At 39.7% G+C, this 22874-nt stretch overlaps 1 protein-coding gene across 1 annotated transcript in view; it reads right to left on the bottom strand.

Moving 5' to 3' along the window:
- Positions 1-22874, bottom strand: part of LOC109911701 (plasminogen-like) — an 80462-nt gene that overhangs the window by 40155 nt on the left and 17433 nt on the right. The window contains exons 3-7 of the mRNA XM_048600948.1: positions 20577-20697; positions 14832-14950; positions 10803-10965; positions 10426-10547; positions 6432-6588 (exon numbers count right to left, since the gene is read on the bottom strand). Coding sequence (XP_048456905.1) covers positions 6432-6588; positions 10426-10547; positions 10803-10965; positions 14832-14950; positions 20577-20697 — 682 coding nt within the window. The remainder of the gene's footprint in view (positions 1-6431; positions 6589-10425; positions 10548-10802; positions 10966-14831; positions 14951-20576; positions 20698-22874) is intronic.

Here is a 22874-nt window from a genome sequence, read left to right as displayed (position 1 = left end):
CAATCCTGGCCACTCCATACAACTCCTCATCAACATGTTCATTTTAAAGACCCCTGGTTGGCCCTGGTGGAGTTTAGCTAGTATTTGACAGTGATCTTTGCTTGTGACAATCATTCTCACTCCCCATAACAATACGCTATCCTCTACTGTGAGCAGGTCTGTCCTGGTCCAAGAAAGATTTTAATTCTAGCTGCGATGGCCATTTGGTTTCCCCCATCACTGCCAGTTGTTTCAGTTTGGAAAGGATTGGATCTTTCTGCGTCCAAAGTCTGATATTATTAGCTGTGACTGGTAGCGTGTCCAGAAAATTCAATGTCATGATAGACTCTTCCATTAGGAGTAACACTGATGGTATATCTGCTAATGGAAGGTGGCTTAATGCATCCACATTTGCTACTCGGCATCCTGGATTGTATTCTAATTTGTAATTAGAAGCATTTAGTATTAGAGCCCACTGCTGAATGTGGTCTGAAGATATGGCAGAACTGCTTTGTCCTCTTTAAGCAGGCCAAATAGGGGTTTGTGGTCTGTGATTGTCATGAATTTTCACCCATAAAGGTATTGGTGGAACTTTCTGACTCCTAATACGACCACGAGTCCTTTCTCTTCTAGTTGGATGTATTTATGGTTTGCATTAGCTATTGGGTATACCTCTCCGTTGGACCACCCATAAGCTAATACAACTCCGATGCCAAATAGGGAGGCACCGCACATCAATACCAGATATTTCTTAGGATTATAGTATGCCAACACATTAGGGGATGATAGTTGTTTCTTTACTTCATCGAAACCTAGGGCTTGTCTATGAGACCATTTCCAAAGCTGACCCTTTTTTAGGAGTTGATGCAAATGTGCCAGGATGGATGCCAGATTATGTGTGAACTTTCCATAATAATTTATCAGACCCAGAAATGACCTAAGTTCCTGGACAGACGTGGGAGCTGGGGCACCTTTGATTGCCCTCACTTTATCTTCCAACAGGTATAACCCAGTCTTGTCGACTCTGTAGCCCAAGTAGGTCACTTGGGGGACCTGGAACACACATTTTTCCCCTCCCACTTTCCTTGGAAAAATGCCTTAGACTATATTCAAGTTCTCTAAGTTTTCCTTATTAGTTTTCCCTGTTATTAGCATATCATCTAGGTAAATAGCAACCTGAGGAAAACCTTGCAAAATGAACACTCCACCGTCAGCTGAAAAGTTGTACCGTTTGATGATATGCTGAGTGGTAGCCCTGTATATTGACGCAAGTCCTTATGGGTATTAATTGTAGCATACTTCTGGGAATCCTCATCTAAATGCAATTGCAAGTAAATGTGGCTCATGTCAAGCTTCGTGAAGGACAGACCTTCTGCCAGCTTTGCATATAAATTCTCTATGTGAGGGATTGGGTATTTATCCAACTTGAAAAATTGTTTACTGTTTGTTTAAGATCCCCAGAAATGCAAACGGACCGATCGGGCTTCGAAAATCGTGTGACTGGTGCTACCCATTCCACGAATTGGACTGGTTTGGTGATTCCTTCACCTCTCAGCTTTCCGATTTCTGCCTCTACTTTTGACTGTAAGGCAAATGACACCAGGTAGGTCTTGCAGAATTGAGGAATTGCTTCCTGGTCAACATGCAAAGCAGCTTTGGCTTCTCTGATAGTCCCTAGACCTTCCCGGAAGACTTTGAGGTATTTAATTAGGACTTCACTCAGACAGTTATTTTCTAAATTAAAAGTGTTGAGCCAATCTTAGTGAATCTCTCCCAACCAACTTTGCCCCATCAATCTTCGATCTGAGCCTTTTACTACAATCATTGGTAACTGAATCAATTGCCTTTCATATGAAACCAGACAGAGGTTGCACCCTTAATCTGTAAAGATTCCCCAGTATAGGTTCTCAGTCCAGCTGAGGTCTTGCACAAACTTAAGGGTTAGAATCCAGAATGAATTTTGTTAAAGACTGGTTCTTCATCATTGATATGGCCACACCAGTATCAGCCTCCATTAGAATTAGGTGACAATTTAGCCCCAGACATTTAGTTTGATTGGTTCTGATTTGGGTGTTGCTTAGCAATTTAACTGTTACAAACCAGATGAGGGTAGAATTTCCAGGCTGTGCACTCTCCTGGATACCCTCCTGAATTCCATCCTGAATACTGGCCTATTAGTTATCCTACTCAATTTGGGCCTAGGAGGCATCTTTTGCTGTCTCAAGTCCATAAATCGAAAACAATTACAATGTCTTACTGGGCAGGATCCTGAAGAAAACTGTAACTGTTTGGCTGAGACTTGGCTTTGTTTCACGGTTTTGCTGTTGGCCAACTTACAGTCCCTTTGAGCAGTATATTTCCTGAGTGAGGTTATGTAGTTGCTTGCACACAAGTGGTGTTCCCAAGCTCATCCAGGCTGGCAAGGGTATCCACTTCCATCTGAATACCTCGAAACTCACATGCTCCACTTGCTGCATTTTTCAATGATAAAGCCAGTTGTAGTGCCTGTTTGAAGTCCAGTTGAGTTTCAGCTAGTAGACATTTTTGCATAGTTACATCACTAATCCCGCATACCAGATGGTCTCCAAGGACTTCATTAAGGGTTAAACTAAATTCACAGCCTTCTGCCTAGTCAAAAACCCGGTATAGCTTCCCCTTGGCTCTCAAATTGCCGAGTAAAAACAATGGCCTCTCAGAATTGGAAGAAAATTGGCGTTGTAATATTCCTTAACTAAATCTGTCAACTCTTGAAAGGTTTTAGTATCTAGTGCCTCAGGGAAAGTTGGGTTCCGAATGACAGAAAAAGCTGCAGCACCACAGGCTATTAGGAGGATTACTCTTTGTTTTTCATCTACTGCAATGTTGTTTGCCCAAAAAGAATAATGCATTCTTTCCACATTCTGGACCAGTTCTCAATAGCAGGGTCAAATGAGTCAAGCTTCCCAAACATAGGCATGGTGTAAGAAAAAACTTACCCCCAACCAAAAAAATGACTATTATGAGTGAGTTTCTTCAGGATTGTGCTTTACTTTCATTGCCACTGAAATAATTCTTCAGAGGCTGGTATCCCAATGCCAATCACCCTTTATTTATAAATGCATAGCCTTTGACTATAGCTTTTGACTGAGTCAGGCACTTGAGAGACAGTATCCCTGACATTCACCATTTTATGTCAGCCAGGTTTTCCTGACTGAACCTGATTAATAGCCCTAATCAGGGAACTCATACTCTATGATGTCCAGCTGGCTGACGTCATTACAATCACGACAGGGTGGTATTCATTTCGGGACTCTGTGGAGATCTGTGGATTCCTTAGAAACCAAAATGAATGGCTCAGGCTAACATGGGTTGCAGATCAGCCTCTCGCAAGGGTCTGTGTTTAGGTAGTTATACTCAAATTCTACTGGCAGTAATTGATACGGTAGTCAAACTCTTCAGAGTTTACTCCTTTGTTCTGTGGCATTTGTTAGGAATCTGTTAAATCCTGCTGCAATATCAGTTAGGACATTTCTACCCTCAGGTGGATGTCTGGCCCTTGTTGTACAATACTGTGGCTTTTTAACCACATGAGGTATCTCCCTCACTTGCATGTTGTTCCTATTTGGAAGAAGGTTCTAGGTCACCTGACATCTTGCTTAGCCAATGAGGATGTGGCCTACTTTTCATCCATATTTATCAATCTGGTTTGGGTACTTTCTTGGTCCTGACTTAATTCTGGAGCAATGGACTCTACTGATCACATTTTTGGCTGCATCTTTCTCCATTACATCTGCTCTAGTATGCTGGCTGCCTTTTGATCTTTAAAACTTTTTCATCTGAGTTAAGCCCTTTAAATTTAAGATGGTTTTACCTGGACTATCCCAACAATTTTGATTCTACTGTCCCTTCAAGGTAATCTTTTCCAGCTCTCCGCACCTTTGTTTTCTGTGAGCCAGTTAGAGCCCCTTTTGTTTGATGCATCCCTTTTTGCTTAGTTTATTTTTCGGCATCCTCTCTTGTACCTATTTATTTTAGCAGGTTCTAACTAGAGCTCCCTCAAGTTACTGTGGCTACAAAGTCTCCTTTGTGGTGCCTCCTGAGTTACTATGACTTGATTACCTGCCAGGTTATACACAAGTAGGAAATCTATCACTGCTACCAGTAGCTCAGACACCATTCATACAGACACTGGGTCTGACACCAAATGCACTGTAGGCCTATAGAGGGGAACAGATATGCATTCTCCACTCGTTCCTCTGATTTGGATTTAGACGTTCAAAGTAGATTTGGAAAGAATCCTCCCTGGCATTAGGGTTCAGGTAATCCCAGTGTCTCTAAATAAGGCAATAAACTTACTTCCCTCTGGGGAGGGATAAGTGGGAACCATTTCTCTGAGAACAAAACTCCTACCACTTTCAGGGATTCTACCTGGATAGGTTGCATAGGGGACAAACTCTGCTGGCTGGATAGATTTGGCAGCCAAAGACCCCGTGGATTCTGCTGCACCCCCCTGCTGACAAATCTATCTGGGATATAATGATTGCCAACTGCTTCCCTTTTAACATCTGACATTCAGATCGGGGGTGCCCGATATTATTAAAGTTTGTTTCACTGTTTTGACGAAAGGCGGCTTTTATTTCAGAAAGCAAAAATGTAGGTTGTTAGCTGCTTTTTGCTTTTTACAGGCCAAAGGCTTTTCCTTTGTGGTCTGGAGTTAGTGGTGTTCACTTTCTCAGTAGATGGAGGGCTGTTGACCTCTTAACTCTCTGTATTTCAAACTTCTATAGTTAAAAAGACAATTGAGCTCAAGATAGTGGAAGTCACGTGACCAAGTCTCAAGGAGCTGTTATCATCAAAATAAAGGCTGGCATGGTTGCTAGCCAACCATCTATTGCCCATTCCAGGACTTAAATGGAAGGTCATCAATATGCGTCCTTGTTGGATGGGTCTATTGTGCGAAGTTTGGGAGATGAAAGAAGGGTAATGTATGTCCAAATTATAATGATATTTCACTTAGAGATGATGCTGTTTCCATGCATCCATTACCTTATGGTGGAGAATACTGTCATGGTTTCCTTCCCTGTTTGTTAACAGTGACATAATGATTAATCTCAAAACCACAATGAACAAGCCTTTTAGGGAATTGTTACGTTATTAGCAAGAAACTGGTTTGAGAGTAACCAATCAGTGATAAATAATTTCTGTAATTATAGTCAAGGAAAAATGTCTCAATGGGGATAAAAAGGACAATGACCATTGCCAGTTACACAATGAGAGTTCAATTGATGGTGCAGAATTGCAGAATAAATCTAAAATCTGTTAACAAGTACAAGATGTAGGCAATCAGTAAATGAACATCAATGAGGATCCCATATCAATGGGATTGCCATAAATATCAAGAGGCATTCAATTATGTGTAAGAGCATTTCTAGATAAAAAGAAAGTAAATATCGAGAGGCCCAGTGACCAGTTGCTTGGTTGAATCAAATACTATTAACCTATAGAATAGTACAGTAATGTTTATTCCTACTGTTTTGAAGAGTTAAATAAAAATAAGACGGGGGAAAGGACACCAGAATAGGGGACACCCAAGAGTTAGGGGAAAAAGTGGGGAAAATGAAGGTAGTAACAAAAACACAAGTTGGGAGAAAATGAGGATTGAAGAATATACAAGGCAGAAAGTAAGAGAAAACAAAAAGACAGTTATTGAGAAAATAGACAATAGAATTACTTGGTACACTCAATATCATATTCATGGTGATGGAGTGTTACTATGCAGTCTTTGGTACAATTATATTAAAAAAGTCTCAGCACAACTTTCCCATGTGCTAAGTTCGAGGAGTACATTGGAGATACCCATTAATATGCAGCACCTGTTTTATTGATATTGGTTCATTAATGATTAAGTACCATTAAAGATAAGTATGTACATTTGCCATGTTCATATCTCTAACTTAGCAAATTGTGAGTTCAAATCCCACTTCAGAGATTTGAGAATATAATTTGGATGAACCCTCCACTGCAAAATTGAGTAAACACTGGTAAGAGATACAATTTTTGGAAGTGACACAAAAATAGGCCTCTTCTCCCTCACAGGCAGATCTAAAATATCCCATGCCACTATTCTGAAGAAAAACAAAGGCAATTTCCCCAATATTTATCTTCAACCACCATCATTAATGCAGATTTTTTCATCATTATCTTATTGTGTGTCATCACTGACAGAAATCTACTGCTTTTTTACATGAAGGCAGTGGCTATACTTCAAAAGCACTTCGTTGTCTGCGAGCCCCTTTAAGGTATGCTGAGGTCATAAATGATGTTTCCTCTAAGCTGTGTGACATACGAATCGGCATGTAGTCACATGCAGTTCCAGAAATCACTGTCACAGAGTGACAGGAAAAGTTAGAGGGAATGTAGGTCATGAAGGAGTCTAAGATCAGCTGGATACAAAATCAAACTATTGTACATACGCATTTGGAAAATTGCTTGATGTTTTCTCATGGCTATGTGGTGTCATGGAATCCCATTCCTGGCATCTTCTTCCCGACACTGTCACAGATGTTGTCCCTCGATAATTATAACCATTTCCACTAAAACAATCAGTAGGTGCATTTTCACTCAATGGCCCTGAAAGTAAATAGTACAGAAAATTTTAAGGAATATGTTGACGTAAAATTCACAATCTTCAGTAATGTACCAATACTCCTATTTAATTTCCACTATGCAATAATATTGCATTGAAGAACAGTAATATTGCGATTTTGAAGATTTATTAAAAGCACCAATAACAAGCTGAATATCAGATGTAGGCTAAAGGAAGAAACTTTCAGTGGGGCTTGCATCAATTATTTTCATGATGAGTACTTTGGAGGAGGAATAAAGTCATTAGCTACAGAGTCCAGAAGGTTTGAAAACCATAAGATAGACATGAAGTCTCTTGAAAACCTGGATTAAACAGGAAAAATTGAATCATTTCAAGATGTCAGTCTTGGCTCAATGATAGCATGCTTGCCTCAGTCTGAGTCTGATGGTTTTGGATTCAAGTTCCACATGACCCAGTTTGACTGTGGTTTAGTAATGAGTTCAGTAATAATGGTGGGAGAAAACATGGAAGTTCTATCTTGTGTCCTGGTTAATATTTATAGGGTCTTAGTATCATAGAGTTGTACAGCATGGGAATAGACCCTTTGACCAACTCGTCCCTGCCAACCAGATATCCTATATTAATCTAGTCCCATTTGCCAGCATCTGGCCCATATCCCTCTAAACCCTTCCTATTCAAGTACCCATCCAGATGCTTTTTAAATGTTGTGATTGTACCAGTCTCTACCATTTCTTCTGGCAGTTCATTCCATACATGCACCATCCTCCGTGTGAGAAAGTTGCCCCTTCAGTCCCTTTTAAATCTTTCCTCTCTCACCTTAAACCTATGCCCTCTGGTTTTGGACTCCTCTACCTTGGAAGAAAGACCTTGGCTATTCACACTATCCACGCCCCTCATGGTTTTATAAACCTCTATAAGGTCACCCCTCAGCCTCACCAACATTAATTAAAACAAATCAATATTATATCACTGTTCATAGGAACTTGTTTTGATCAAATTGGCTGCCATGTTTCCTGTGCTAATTTGGTGCAAAATAATTTGTGATCTTCTGAGGTGTTGAAAGGTACTATATTCATTATAATACTACATTCTCACCAATCTCTGGCGTCTAAATGTATTTACCCAGAACTTAATCTGATAAAGCTGTGAAGACATGGAAATATTGGCTTTATAAATTAAAGCATACAGAACAAGGAAAGGAAGTGATAGCCAACTATTAAGTCACTGCCTAGACCTCAGCTGAAAGCTCGGCTGTGATTTTAATTCCCCTCAAAATTCACAGAATTAAAATCAGGCTTTTTGTTGTTCCTGATACTGGGCACCATACTTTGAAAGGATGTCAAATCTGTGAAGATGAAGGAGTGGAAATTCACCAGAACAGTACTGGGGATTAGGGAATTTAGATCTGTGGAGAGCTTGGAGAAACTGGAATGGTTCTCCTGAAAGCAAAAAGGTTCAGAGACCTAGACAGTAAGATACTTGTCAAAAAGGCCAGGGGAGATTTGAGGAGAATTTTTTTTTTCTGAGTGATTTTTAATAGCCTCGCATGCACTACCTGAAAGGATGGTGGAAACAGATTCAACTGTATCTTTGCAAACTGAAGTAGATACGTATACATGAAAAGAAAAGAAAATATGCAGGGCTTTATAGCTCAAGGGGAGACTGGAGAAGTGGGACTATTTGAACACCTCTTTCAAAGAGATGGCACAAGCACATATGATAAATGGTCTCCTTCTATGCTGTAAGACTGTATAATTCTGTATTTGAACAGATGAAAATGTCTTCTGGGACACCTGGAGCTCAGCTACATGACTGATCTGTAGTTTCTGGAGCATCAAGGAACACATGTGAGACTCACAGACACTAAAGACATCAAAAAGAGTGAACACTTTGAAAAAATGACATGGTCATAGGTGAGCAGAATGTATCACAAAATCACAGAAGTGTTACAGTGCAGAAGGAGGCAGTTCAGCCCATCATGCATGTACCAGTTCTTGTTAGCTTGTGATGTAAACTTGGGGGGTAACCCAAATTGGGAGCAAAGCTTTTGGTAAGAGTTATTTACAGGCCCCAATCAATAATGATAGTGTGGGCCATGGTATAAATCAAGAGATGAGAGGAGTGTGTAAAATGGGCAACACAGTAATCATGGGTGACTTCAATCTGTATAGAGACTGGGTAAACAAATTGAGCTATCTTAGATCTAGTATTCTGTAATGGAAAAGGACCAATTAATTGATCACAATATGATAAGATTTGACATTGGGCAGAATCTGTTAGGGGTCTGAGCAATGTGGACAATTATGAGATTTAAGGCAGAATCAGATAAGAAGTCCAGTGGGGCCTACCTTAATTTTAGGAGCATGTCATTGGAATTTTATGATTTTTGTCAATGATGAGGGGACAATCCAGAAGCACCAGGTGCCACAGCTCTCATCAATGGACATTGACACCTGACACTCGCCAACTTCTCACAAACATCATGGTAACTCTCTGATTCACTGCAGACAACTTAGGAAGCACTGACTTGCCTTGCAGGGTGTATTGGCAACTAGTAACAAGAGGCTGCTGCATACCACTTTGTGCACAGGCGCATGCACCCTGCTCACTTAGTGCATGTTCACCTGACTGCTTCCTCCAAGCTTGAAGCATCTTTGCCTGCCATGATAACAGTCATGGTACTTTAATCATTGAAACCCTACAGTGCAAAATGGGCCATTCAGCCCGTTGAGTCTACACTGATCCTCCAAAGAGCATCCCAAAGAGACTCAGCCCCCTACTTAATCCCTGAAACCTTGCATTTCGCATGGCTCATCTACCTACCCTGCACATCCATGGACACTATAGAGCAATGCAGCAAACTGTCCAGTTTGGTAGGAGAACTAGATGTGCAGTGGGTTTCTTTAATGGTCATAGGGTCATACAGCATGGAAATAGACCCTTCAGTCCAACTTGTCCGTGCCAACCAAGTTTCCTAAACTAAACCAGTCCCATTTGTCTGCGTTCAGCCCGTATCCCTCTAAAATTTTCCTATTCATGCACCTGTTCAAAAGTCTTTAAGTTAGAAAGTGTAAATGTACAAAGGTGTTCCTGTCAGTAAATCATTGAAGACTAATCTGCACATGCAGCAAGCTATTAGGATAGATAATGAAAGCAGATTTGAGTGCAGGAGTATTGAGGTCTTGAACTATTGCATAGAAGCTTGTTTAGACAGCACTTAGACTGTGCGCAGTTTTGGTCTCCATATCTCAGTAAGGATATTATTGCCAGAGAGGGAGTGCAACAAAGGTTCACCAGACTTGATCCTGGGAATGGCAGGGCTGTCTATGAAGACAGATTTGGCAAACTGGACCTGTATCTCATTGAAACCTAAAAAATACTTTAAAGGATAGACAAGGGTGGATCAAATAAAATGTTTCTCCTGTTTGGAAGTCTAGGAGTAAGGGGTACAACTTAAGGGGGTTAAATAAGGAAAAATGTGCTTGTGTTTAAGCTGTTGAGAAAGTTGAGATTGTCAGGTAGAAGAAACGTGAGGATCGATGATTGTTAAGGATGATTAAATACTGAAGACATAATGGAACAAAAGGTAAAGAGAGTGTTAATGTAGTGCAAAAGAAATAAAAACACATGCCCAGATTAGGTGTTAATAGCAAAATAAAGGTCAGCGGTCTGCGCAAACAAAAACATGAAAACCAGAAACAGGGTACCACTTGGAGAAAAGAGTCTCGAAACATGGTGAACAGATTTCTGGTAATAATTATATACAGAAATGGGCAAAGCAGCTAACTGTTTAGTGAAGGCTTAACATGGGGTTCAATAAAATGAAGCAGATCACTGTCTAGGAACCATGAACTTCTCACCTGGAGGTAAATGGCCACACTTTTGTACTTGGCAATATTCCCATCTTGTACCTGGATCAGTGGTGTAACACCAGGGCTCCTTTTCATTTTCTGGATTCCTGCAGTAATTACCTTCTAGTCCTCTTAAAAAAAAATCAATTTTGTTGTTCATCAAAAAGAAATATTACATTGCTTTCAGTTTGGGACTAGTTCCATCTCATGATCAGCATACATAGAAGTATGGAGGGTCTGAGACTTTTTGAAATTGCCATGGTTCCATACTTGGAACAAATCAACAACCCCACTCAGATGACCCACGCAAGTGATTTGAGTCTAGTCCCCTCAACAGGGATAATGGTGAAAAGTACATTAAGCGATGGCTACTAACATCTACTTACTTGCAGGGATAGTTCTCAGGAGTTCTTGAGTGCATGTGCGGAACCTGAACATCCCATCTTTGACAGATTTTACCAGAAATAGTGGTTGTCATGGCTCCACGATACCTCTGGCCTGTGCCTGTGTAACACTCTGTGTCCACTTCAATATCAGGAGGGTCTGCGCCTTCAACAGATAGAGGAAAACAATTGTAATATTTATACTGAAGGGGTTGCGTAGTTGTGTTTGTGTTTGTGCAACATGGAAGTACCATGGATAAACTTGTTTCCAGTTTTCTGAAGTAGAGTGGGAACAGAACTGAGTTGTACTGGGTTATAACTTGTAAAATCTCTTTGGAGGGTTGCTGCAGACTTGATGGGCCTCTTTCCATACTGTTGGGATTCTATGATTCTTCCATATGCCATTTAAGGATGAGAGTCATACCTGACACAAAATAAAATGTTTCTGATCGTCACAGTCAGAGTGTCACAGCCCCAGGATATTACTACAGGAGGGCCCTCAGGAACTGGACTCAACCTAGCTAATTGCAGCAATGACATATCCTCCATTCTAAGTTCAGGACTGGGGTAGTTTGCTGATGGTTTCTCAATGTTCACTCCATACACAACTCCTCTGGTAATGACACAGTGCACATTGGCTTACGTGCTGGACTTCAGCTGACAAGAAGATATTTGTGCCATAGAAGTGCTAAGTAATGAGCAGCTGAAACAAGAGAAATCTCAGCTATCTCACTATGACCTGCGTGGCATCAGCATTGTTGATTTCTCTATCATCAAGATCTTGAGAATGGAGAGGCAAGGTCACCACCAACAAGCATCTTAACAACATCATGCTTACAATAGTAGATCCAAGGAAGGATAATCCGTAATAGGTCACTTACCTCACCAACTAAAGCCTTTCCCAGATCCACAAGGCACACAGGTCATGTGTATAATGCAAAACCTCCTGCTGCTCAAAATGAGCACAACTATATTAACACTTAAGAAGCTCAATGTCCAGGTATTGTGCAGTTCATTTGTATTGATGACAATGTAACCATTGTCAACAGTTACAAAAACCAACCCAATTCACTAATGACCTTTAATGAAGGAAATCTGCTATCCTGGTCTGGTCTGGTCTACATGTGACTCCAACCCATAGCAATGAGGTTGACTCTTAACTGCCCTCTGAAATAACCCTAGCAAGTCACTCAATTTGAAGATAATTTGTATATAACAAGGTATATAACAGGTATACAAGACAGTGAAGAAGGCATTTGGAATGCTTGCCTTTATTGGTCAGTGCATTGAGTTTAAGAGTTGGGAGGTCATGTTGTAGCTGCACAGGACGTTAAGAATACTGCATTAAATTCTGGCCACCCTGCTATAGGAAGGATGTTGTGAAACTTGAAAGTGTTCAGAAAAGATTTACAAGGATATTGCCAGGGTTGGAGGGTTCGAGGGAGAAGCTGAATAGGCTGGGGCTATTTTCCCTGCAGCATCGTAGGTTGAGGGGTGACCTTATAGAAGTTCATAAAATCATGACAGGCATGGATAGTCAAGGCCTTTTTCCCAGGGCAGGGGAATCTAAAACCAGAATGCATAGGTTTAAGGTGAGAGGGAGCGATTTAGAAGAGACCTAAAGGGCAACTTTTTCATGCAGAGGGTGTTGTGTATATGGAATAAGCTGCCAGAGGAAGTGGTGGAGGCTGGTACAATTACAACATTTAAAAGGCAAATGGATTGGGACGTGAATAGGAAGGGTTTAGAGATATATGGGCCAAATACTGGCAAATGGTATTAGATTAATTTAGGATAGCTGGTTGGCATGGATGAGTTGGACCAAACACGGTGGCTCAGTGGTTAGCACTGCTGCTTCACAGCGCCAGGGACACGGTTTGATTCCACCCTTGGGTGACTGTCTGTGTGGAGTTTGCACATTCTCCCTGTGTCTGTGTGGGTTTCTGCCGGGTGCTCTGGTTCCCTCCACAGTCCAAAGATGTGCAGGCTAGGTGGATTGGACATGTTAAATTGCCCATAGTGTTCAAGAATGTGTAGATTAAGTGTGTTAGCCATAAGGAAATGTGGGGTTACAGGGAGGAGGTGGGGGACTCTTTAGAGGGTTGGTGTGGACTTGTTAGGCTGAAGGGCCTGTTTCCACACTGTGGGGGTTCTACGATTCAAAGAGTCTGTTTCTATGCTGTACAGTTCTATGACTCTATGAATGTTTTGTCCTGCCTGCATTAGAGCTGATGTATGTTTTTTATTTATCTCTAAGCTAGGAAACTAGCTTGCTACTGCATTTCTTAAATTACTAAATTTGTAACTTAAACTAGATAAAGCAATTAATTAATAAAACTAAAATTAAGAGGCTCTGGTGGTGCTGTGGTAGTATCCCAGAGTCCGGGTTCAAATCTCAGGTGCTCAAAAGGTGTGTAGTAACATTGCTGAATAGGTTGATTAGAAAATATCTAAAACTAAAATAACCATTTCAACTAAAATTAATTAACTAATTAAATAAATGAGTCAATTTTGATTGAAATGGTAAGGCAGATGGAGTGATGTAATTGCAACATCTGAAAGACTGTGAGAAGCATTGTTGTACCTTACAACCATATCTACACTAAGTGTCCATAGCTGAGAGCTGCAGTTCAGATGTGTGAACTGCAGATATTGTGGCTCATTTGGGGTGATAATTGGTGAAAGGTAGAGGGGAGCGTTGCAGTGGGGAGTCATTTGGACACTTTGTTCCAGGAGGAAATCATAGGGTTAAACAGAAATTCATGGTCAACTGGTGGACAACCGAAAATAGGAAGATGTGATTGAAAGTCAGGCAGATAAAGGATCCTCGATGTGGTTATATTGTGTCCAGGCTGATACAAAGTGCAGTAGTGACAGTGTTGCACTGTTAGGTGTGCCTTTTATTTCAGAAATAATGGTAAACCTCACTACTCTGTTAGTTTTTCAAACACCACCAGCAAAACAGATTAACTGCACATTCACCTCACTGTGATCTTTTATAGTCTTGCTGCATGCAAAATATCTGATATTTTTGCCTGTGTAAATAGTGTCTCAACCAAAAGTGCAGTTCATTACCTCTGCAGTGCTTTGGGACACTTGTAGGACAAGAAAGGCAAGGTACAATGGTTCTTTCTTTCATTCTCTACTTTGATTTCTATCTTTCTCATATCTAATTTTCCCTAACTGTGTAACAAATGATAGGGTGTTAGTGCAAAAATGGTGAGTAATACAACTTGGACAAACAAAACTGGGAAATTCCACAGAAAATTCCTTTTATATATTAATTTCCCAGATTTTATCCTCAGCAGTGAAAAGATAATACCCATTGTTGACTTCGAAGTCTTAGCGATCATTTCACTTTTCCTAATGTTAATCTGAACCTGGGTTTATTTCAAGGAAGTCTTGAGGCACTCAGCTACAGTGATGGCATCAAGTAGGATAAGCAGGATTTTACACGACACAATTTAGAAATCTTCATTGGCCTGATTTGATTGTCAATGCATCACACTAAAAAAAGTGTATCAGGCACTTGATTATCATTTCTTTGAGGGTATCATATCAGTAGTAACAAAAAAGAAAATTAATGGAATTGAAGATCAGGTAGTGTCTGAAGGAAAAACAAAGAGGAATCATTGGCTTTGTTATTTACAAGCACATGGTTTCAGAACAGAAGAGAAGCAATTCAGTTTGGAAAACTGGAAGTTTTAACCACGTGATGTGCCCATAGTCTTTTTGGTGCAGAGTACTCGCCTTGAACTATTGTGGACTCTTTAAAGTACTACCATAGAATCTTTTATGTTCACCTGAGAGGGCCAAGGTTTGACATCTCATCTGACAAAGAGCGCCTTCACTAATCTAGCACTTCCTTCAATGTTACAGTAAATGTAGAACAGTAGAAGTCAATAGTAGGAAACTTTCACCCATTAGACTGGTTCAGATCAAATAACCAGGCCCTAAAAGTGAAACAGCAGTATGCTAACTTACCTTTGAAGCCAGATCCTTAAGGACACGTGAAGAAACTGAGAAACTTACCACAACGTGGAACGTTGCAGAACGCCCATCGCTTTTGGGTGTCAGTTGTAAAACACCACGGCCTGGGTTCTCCATCAGGATTCCGACAGTAGTTCTCCTTGAGATATTTATCTGGAAAACTGAAGGTCCTTACTTTTACTTCCAGTGAGGAAGACTTGTTATTGAATAGTGATGTGTCTTTGAGGTTTATTTAGTGTGCTCAGAAAATTGCTGTTTACAGAAATGCATCAATTTTAAAATACTGCACAGGAATAACTACAACTTGGAATTTATACAAGGCCTTTTACACAGCAAAATGTCCCAAAATGTTCACAGGACCATTATCAGAAAAGAATTGATGTCATGTCACAATGACAGGCATTATAAGGACATGTGACCAAATGTCTGGTCAGAGTGGTAAGTTTTACAGAATGTCTTAGGAAGATCAGAAAGGATAGAGGTGGAATGGGAATTCCAGAGCTAAGTGGTTGAACGTATGGCTGCCAAGGAAATGTTAAAATCTGATTTGTGCAAGGGCCAGAAATGGTTGGAAGTTGTAAGGCTGCATGAGGTAATGTAAAAACAGAGATGGAGGTATTTAAATGCATCAATAAGAATTTTAGAGCATAGTCTTGCATCAGTATTAACAAAGACATTGTAAAATAATGTCCAGCATTATTTATTATACACAGGATCGACTAGTTAGCAACTGCAGCTATACTTTGAGCAAAGTTCTCACACAATAGGATTTCTGACCATTAAGAATTAATTGAATAAGTATTCCTGATTTCCAAGAATGGATATTGTGATGAGCTTTAACTCTGAAGCAGTGCAGAGAGGAAAAAAAATCTTTAAAATGTCTGTGGAATCTCAAATTTTTTTAATAACATTTTAAAAAGGATTTCTAAGTGCTTGGATCAATTCTAAGGGGCTCCATTTCATTTTTCTTGGAATAATAAAAAGTCTGATCTATCCATAACCTAGAAGCAGTGCCAACAGAAGGAAGGTAAGACCAGATTTCATTTGGCTGGCAAGCACAAAGTAGAGATGTAAGAAGGAGGAGATTATCACAGAGGAATAAGCTGCCAGATGAAATGGTAGAGGCCAGTACAATTGCAACATTTAAAAGACATTTGGACAGGTACATGAATAGGCAAGGTTTAGAGGGATAGGGACCAAATACAGGCAAATGGGACTACTTCAGTTTAGGAAACTTAGTCGGCATGAACGAGTTGGACCGAAGGGCCTGTTTCTGTGCTGTATGACACCATGACTCTACATAGATGCAGTTTCAAAAAAGAGCTGTAGCAGGATAGAGTAATCAATCCAAGCTAAAAGCAACTGAATCCTAAAAATGTTGTGAATACCTTAGATATGCAAATGAACTGAGACTTTGCATCACAGGACCAGATTGCAAATTGAGAATTGTTGTTTGGTCAGTTGAAAAGGAATTCTGAAAGCCATGCTGTCAGGTCTGATGTAACGTTAGTGGAAGTGAGTTCATCGATGTGAGCCTTGTTGGTGATATCTGTATTCATGGATCTTGGATGGAATGCAGCTGCTGGTGAATGTGAATTGAGGCTGAACTGATCGAGTGAGAAAGTGACAGATCCTACATATTGACAGTCAATTTGGAAAGACCGTAGATTATACATAGTGCCATATTTCTGGTGGCATGATGCAAGTGCTTGTGGTCATGTATAATTAATATTTTGTTACATCGACTATTTAAAGTGAAATTTGCTTTTCTACTTGAATTTTTTGGTTAGCAGTTCCTGCATGTTGATTGCAAATTGTCACAAATTTACTTTTTTTTAAATTTACAGTCTTAAAATGTAAATGTGATGAAAACTCTTTAAAAGTAAACTATAATAAATTAGATTTATGCAGTTATTGGGAATGGAGCTGGTTTGAGTTGAGTCAGTGAACAGTCAAGGAAATCACCTCCCACCATCCCCTCAACAAACCCACCCTCAACTTTTACTGTGGTCCCATTTTGAGTTGTAGGCGATACAGATGCAGAAAAAATCTGGGATCATTACACCTCTCTCTCATTCCTGCTGTCATCTTCACTCTTTGCTTGCACTCTGATATCCAGGTCAACTCTGGCAAATCTTTTATTAAGCAGAGATAGTAGGAACTGCAGATGCTGGAGAATCTGAGATAACAAGGTGTAGAGGTGGATGAACACAGCAGGCCACGCAGCATCAGAGGAGCAGGAAAGCTGACGTTTCGGGCCTAGACCCTTTTTTTTAACAATATGGTCTTTATACGGAATGTGGACTTCACTGACAAGGTCAACATTTGTTGCCTATTCCTTATTATTGCATTGAACTGCTAGGCCACTTCAGAAGCCAGTTAAAAGTTATTGTGTGTCCAGAATCACCTTTAGGCCAGACGAGGTAAAAAAAAACAGCAACTTTGCTTCTCTAAAAGGGAATTTGTGAACTAGCTGCCTATTTTTTTAAATGACAGTCAATGATAGTTTCATGGTCCCCTTACTGAGACTAGATTTTTATTCCTGATTTATTAATTAACTTTAAATCTCATCAATTAGTGTGGTGAGATTTGAACCTGTTTTTTGAATTGACTTAGGGCACAGTCAACAGGCAGAGCTTATTAATTTTTGGAAAAGCAATTACAAGACTTAGTTTTGGGTTGTTAAGACAGCTTCATACTTGAAATTTTTATGAGGACTTCAGTTTTGAAGGATTGTGGGAAATTGTGTTCTGAGGAAGAGTCACCGGACCCAAAATGTTAACTCTGATTTCTCTTCACAGATGCTGCCAGAACTGCTGAGCTTTTCCAGCAGCTTCTGTTTTTGTTTGTTTTTAAAGGTCACTTTACACATTGGAACATTTTTTTAACAAGGCATATCGTGGAAATCACATGGTTTCAGTTAATTTCTGGACTTGTTTGCTGGAAGTCCCTTTGTGGGTTTTATGACTATCACAGAGTTAGTTAATGTTTAAATAAAGTTTTTCATGCTGTGGGAGTTGACATCCAGCATGCTGAACAACAGAAGCTTCCCAGCTCAAAGTCTGTTATTTCTGAGAAAAGCTCTTATGTGTCTGGCATGATACCTGGAACACTGATCAAAGTGCTTTTGGGAAAAACATTTGAGAGAGTTTGTCATAATATTTTCTGAACAACTACATAATCGTAGATCCCAGAGACAACTTTACATGTTAGTAGCCCTTCCACGTGTGCCAGAATGCCAGACAGACGTATCTGAATATTCCACTCCTTAATCTTTTGCCTTCAGAATGATCAATTGCTGGCCAAGTGTTTTTTTAAGTGAATCTCAGCAGAAGAAATAAGTTTTCTTGTGTATGTATATCCATATTTCAAATTTTCAAACATATTTCAAACTTTATTTCTTTGACGAATGGATCTTCTTTACACAGTCAATCAAAAATCTCGTTGTTTATTACAGATAGCCCGATTGATGGATTATTTTAAAATTCTAAACCTATGGAGTTATTGGTTGGTTTGCTGAGCTGACTGGTTTTCATGGTTTCATGGTTTGCATGAAAACCAGTCAGCTCAGCGAATCAACCAACAACTCCAACCGCAACCTGAGCTACAGATTGTCATTAAAACATCCTAAACCTAATATTGAAAAATGTATAATTGGTAATATTGATAACATGGATAAACATTTAAATTTAAGTTGTGACCAATGATGTAGTGGGACTAGAGGGACTCAGTGGAATCCTGCTATTTTGTTTATAATATAGTCTTATGTAGCTTGTAGGTTATAGTGCCATACAGTTATATAGCATGAAAACAAACTCTTTGGTCCAACTCATCCATGCTGGCCAGATATCCTAAACTGATCTAGTCCCATTTGCCAGCATTTGGCCCATATCCCTCTAAACCCTTCCTATTCATGTACTCATCCAAATGCCTTTTAAATGTTGTAATTGTATCCACCACTTCCTCTGGCAGCTCATTCCATACATGCACTACCCTCTGCGTGAAAAGATTGCCCCTCAGGTCTCTTTTAAATCTTTCCCCTCCCACCTTAAACCTATGCCCTCTGGTTTTGGACTCTTCTAACTTGGGATAAAGACCTTGCCTACTCACCCTATCCATGCCCCTCATGATTTTATAAACCTCTATAATGTTACCCCTCAGCCTCTGATGCTCCAGCGAAAATAGCCCCAGTCTATTCAATCTCTTCCTGTAGCTCAAACCCTCCAATCTTGGCAACATCCTTGTTAACCTTTTCTGAGCCCTTTCAAGTTTAACAACACTTTTCCTGTAGCAAGAAGACCAGACTGAATGCAGTATTCCACAAGTGGCCTAACCAATGTCCTGTATAGCTGCAACATGGTCTCCCACTCCTACACTCAATGTACTGACTAATGAAGGCAATTGTACCAAATGTTTTCTTCACCACCCTGTCTACCTGCAACTCCACTTTCAAGGAACTATGCACCTGCACCCCAAGTTCTCTTTGTTCAGCAACACTCTCCAGGGCTCTACCATTAACTGTATAAGTCCTGTCCTGATTTGCCTTACCAAAATGCAACACTTTGCATTTATCTAAATTAAACTCCATCTGCCACTCCTCAGCCATTGGCCCATCTGATCAAGATCCCTTTGTGATCTAAAAAACCTTCCTCACTGTCCTCTATGCCACCAATTTTGGTGTCATTGGCAATCTTACTAACCATACCTCCTAGTTTCATATCCAAATCATTTATATAAATGATGAAAAGCCATGGATGCAATACCGATCCTTGTGGTACACAGCTGGTCACATGCCTCCAGTCAGAAAAACAGCCCTCCACCACCACCCGCTGTCTTCTACCTTCAAGCCAATTTTGTATCTGATTGGCTACTTCCCCCTGGATTCTACATGATGGGCTAACCTCACCAACTAATCTACCACATGGAACCCTGTCCTTGAAAGTTGAGACATAAAGCTAGATCCACTGCTGAAGTATAGGAAATGTAAGATCTAATGGTATTCCTTATGAGACAAAATTGGAAAGGAGAACAATAACTGGGAGATTTGTTGAGCTGGAAACTAGAGGGAGAAACCTACAGTAAGCCTCTCAATAATTCAGTTAATCTTTTCATAGAGGGGATTCTAGAAATAATAAGCTTGGTTGTTGTTTGCAACAATAGTGGCTGACTATTGAAAGCCAAAGGTGTTTGCTAATATTTTAAACCAGTGCGCAGGATCATGGGGCTGCCCATGCTGAAACCATGGAATCTAAAGTCATGTGGTTTGTTAAGAAAAAACTTAGCCAAAAACTATTTTTTTTAAAAACTGATGAAATCTTATACTTTCTGGAATATCTAAACAACTGAAGAGATCAGTGATTTATGCAGAATGGTGATATACTTTTGTGTGGGTCCAGGAAAAGTGAACAAACCTTAAAGATCTTGTAAAGTGGAATTAGAAAGTAGAACTGATTTTAAAGCATCAAGTTTATTGTCGTTGATTTGATTAAGAGTTTTATATACAATAAATTTGTTTTTTATTTATAAATGTGGAATCTCATGATGAGGTTCCATGAATTAAAATTAGGTATCCAGATTTCCCTTCAAATATTAGCAGTCTATAATGGGATCAAAACACAAATGATTAAAGTTTAATTAATTATAAGGCCCAGGTTTCATATTCAACAAATATCTACGTGCTTTGTTCAAACTGAGGTAAGGGGTTTTACTCCAAATCACAATACCAGGTAATCAAAAACAAGAGGGTGAATTGCAGATAGTGGATTATTACTTCATTCTCTTACTTACGTGGTTGGGGTATATCCATGAAGGTGCGGTGTTTGTGAATTCCAATGCTGACATGTAACACCATCCTCTGTTTGGGAAATTTTACCACGGTAATTCTCGCCACTGCAGAACATGCACTCCTCTGTAATAAAAATGTCAAATAGCACATTGCACTACTGTTATGCAGCAAAGGAGCAGAGTTATACAAATCTGCAGTAAAATATTGAGAACCATCTCTTTTGTGCAATCATGAAATGCCATTGCTGGTAAACAAAATCTCCAAATTCTGCCTTGGAAGACATCTATCCAAAGTTCTTGGAAACCTTTCAACTGCATAATACAGTGCCTGTCTGATTGTATTATAGAGTGGACTGATTCTCACTGCGACAAAGGGATGAAACTACAGGTAGTGTTTAAAGGGGTGTGGTTTTGTTGGAATATAAAAAATGTGGGCTATTCAGCCTCTGAAAACACCACATCTGACACCTAACACAATACACAAGACCTGACTCTTGAATTTCCTTGCTGAGGTAAAAATCTGGGCCATAGAATCATCTGAGCACAAAAGGAGTTATTTGGCCCATCAAGTCCATGCCTGACGTGAACAGTGTTTGTCGTCATTCTTGACTATAGTAATTCTGTACTGAGTTGCTACATGGCAAAACTGTACAGCTGCTGCATTATTTTACACATATGTGGAGAAATTGTTTGTGCTTCTTTCAAATTAGTATACTACATTCACTACTCGTGCTGCAGTCGGCTGTACACTGGGAAGAATAAACCCAGGTTAGGTGATCATGTTGCTGAACACCTCTGTTCAGCAGCCATGTGTGACACTGAGATCCTAGTCATTCAATTTTTCTGTCCCACTTCAACTCTGGTCCCTATACTATCTTAATTAAGCTCAACAGAAGTTCAAGAAACATTTTAGGTACTTTACAGTCTTCCAAACTCAAAATCAACTTCAACAAGGGGAGGCAACGGCCTATTGGAATTATCATTAGGCTGTTAATCCAGAGACCCAGATAACATTCTGGGGACCTGGGTTTGAATCCTGCCATGGCAAATGGTGGATTTAAATTCAATTTAAAAAATCTGGAATTAAGAATCTAATGATGACTATGAATCCATTGTCAATTGTCGGAAAAACCCATCTGGTTCACTAATGTCCTTTAGGGAAGGAAACTGCCATCCTCACCTGGTCTGGCCTTCGTGTGACTCCAGACCCACAAAAATGTGGTTGACTTTTAACTGCCCTCTGGGCTATTTGGGATGGGCAATAAATGCTGCCTAGCCAGCGGTACCCTCATCCCATTAATGAATTTTTAAAAATTATGGCTCATTTCTATTCCTCATATCATGATGTCACAAATCTTTCACTTCCAGCCTCTCCCTTCCCATGCCTGTACATTTTAAAAATATTTGTTACATCTCTAATGTTTTCCAGTTCCAATGAAAAGTTATAGACCTGAAAACCTACCAGTTTCTCTTTCTACAGCTATTGCCTGAGATGTTGAGTACTTCCAACAGTTTGCTCCAATTTCTACAGCATTTTGCTTATAATCTTTATGACCTGTCTTTTTGGTTTTCCTCACAAGTCATATTTTCTCCGTATTTACCCTATCAAACTTTATCATTGTCATTACAACCTCTATTAGGTCACTGTTCAGCCTTTTTAGAGAAAGAATTGTCATGTCTATTCATCCTTTCATAATAAGGTATCATCATTCTGAATCTTCTGTGCATTTTCTCCGGCTCCTCTGTATCCTTTTAATAAAATGGAGAGCAGCACTGTTCACAGTGCTCTAAGTGTAGTCCAAACAAAGTTCAATACAAGCTGAACATAACTCCACTATTTTTCAATTCTATCCTTCTAGAAATAAATCACTCTATTGAGCTTAGTCTTCAAAAGCTTTATAAATATGCATCACCACTTTTAATGATTTGTACATCCACACCCTATCTCTCTTGGATCCTCTGACATATTCAGGTTTTAATATTCAAGTGGTTTGTGGCCTATTTATTTGTCTCACTAAAATGCATTATCTCATCCTTACGTATATTGGAAGTAATTTGTCAACATGTTTATTAATCTCTTCCTGTAATTTGACATATTCTTCATCAGAATTTACTATTTACAACTCAATGCCATCTGCAAATTTAGACATTTTACTCTAATTCTTGAGTGAACAACTGATGCATGTGGAACATTGGTTCCACCATTCCACCAAACTGAGCATCCTTAATCCTATGATAACAAGGTGTAGAGCTGGATGAACACAGCAGGCCAGGCAGCATCAGAGGAGCAGGAAAGCTGAC

This window comes from Rhincodon typus, chromosome 9 (assembly GCF_021869965.1).
Source record: "Rhincodon typus isolate 14 chromosome 9, sRhiTyp1.1, whole genome shotgun sequence".
Classification (NCBI taxonomy): Eukaryota; Metazoa; Chordata; class Chondrichthyes; order Orectolobiformes; family Rhincodontidae; genus Rhincodon; species Rhincodon typus.
Note: the sequence above shows the minus strand (reverse complement) of the source record. Positions and strands in the feature narration are given on the sequence as shown.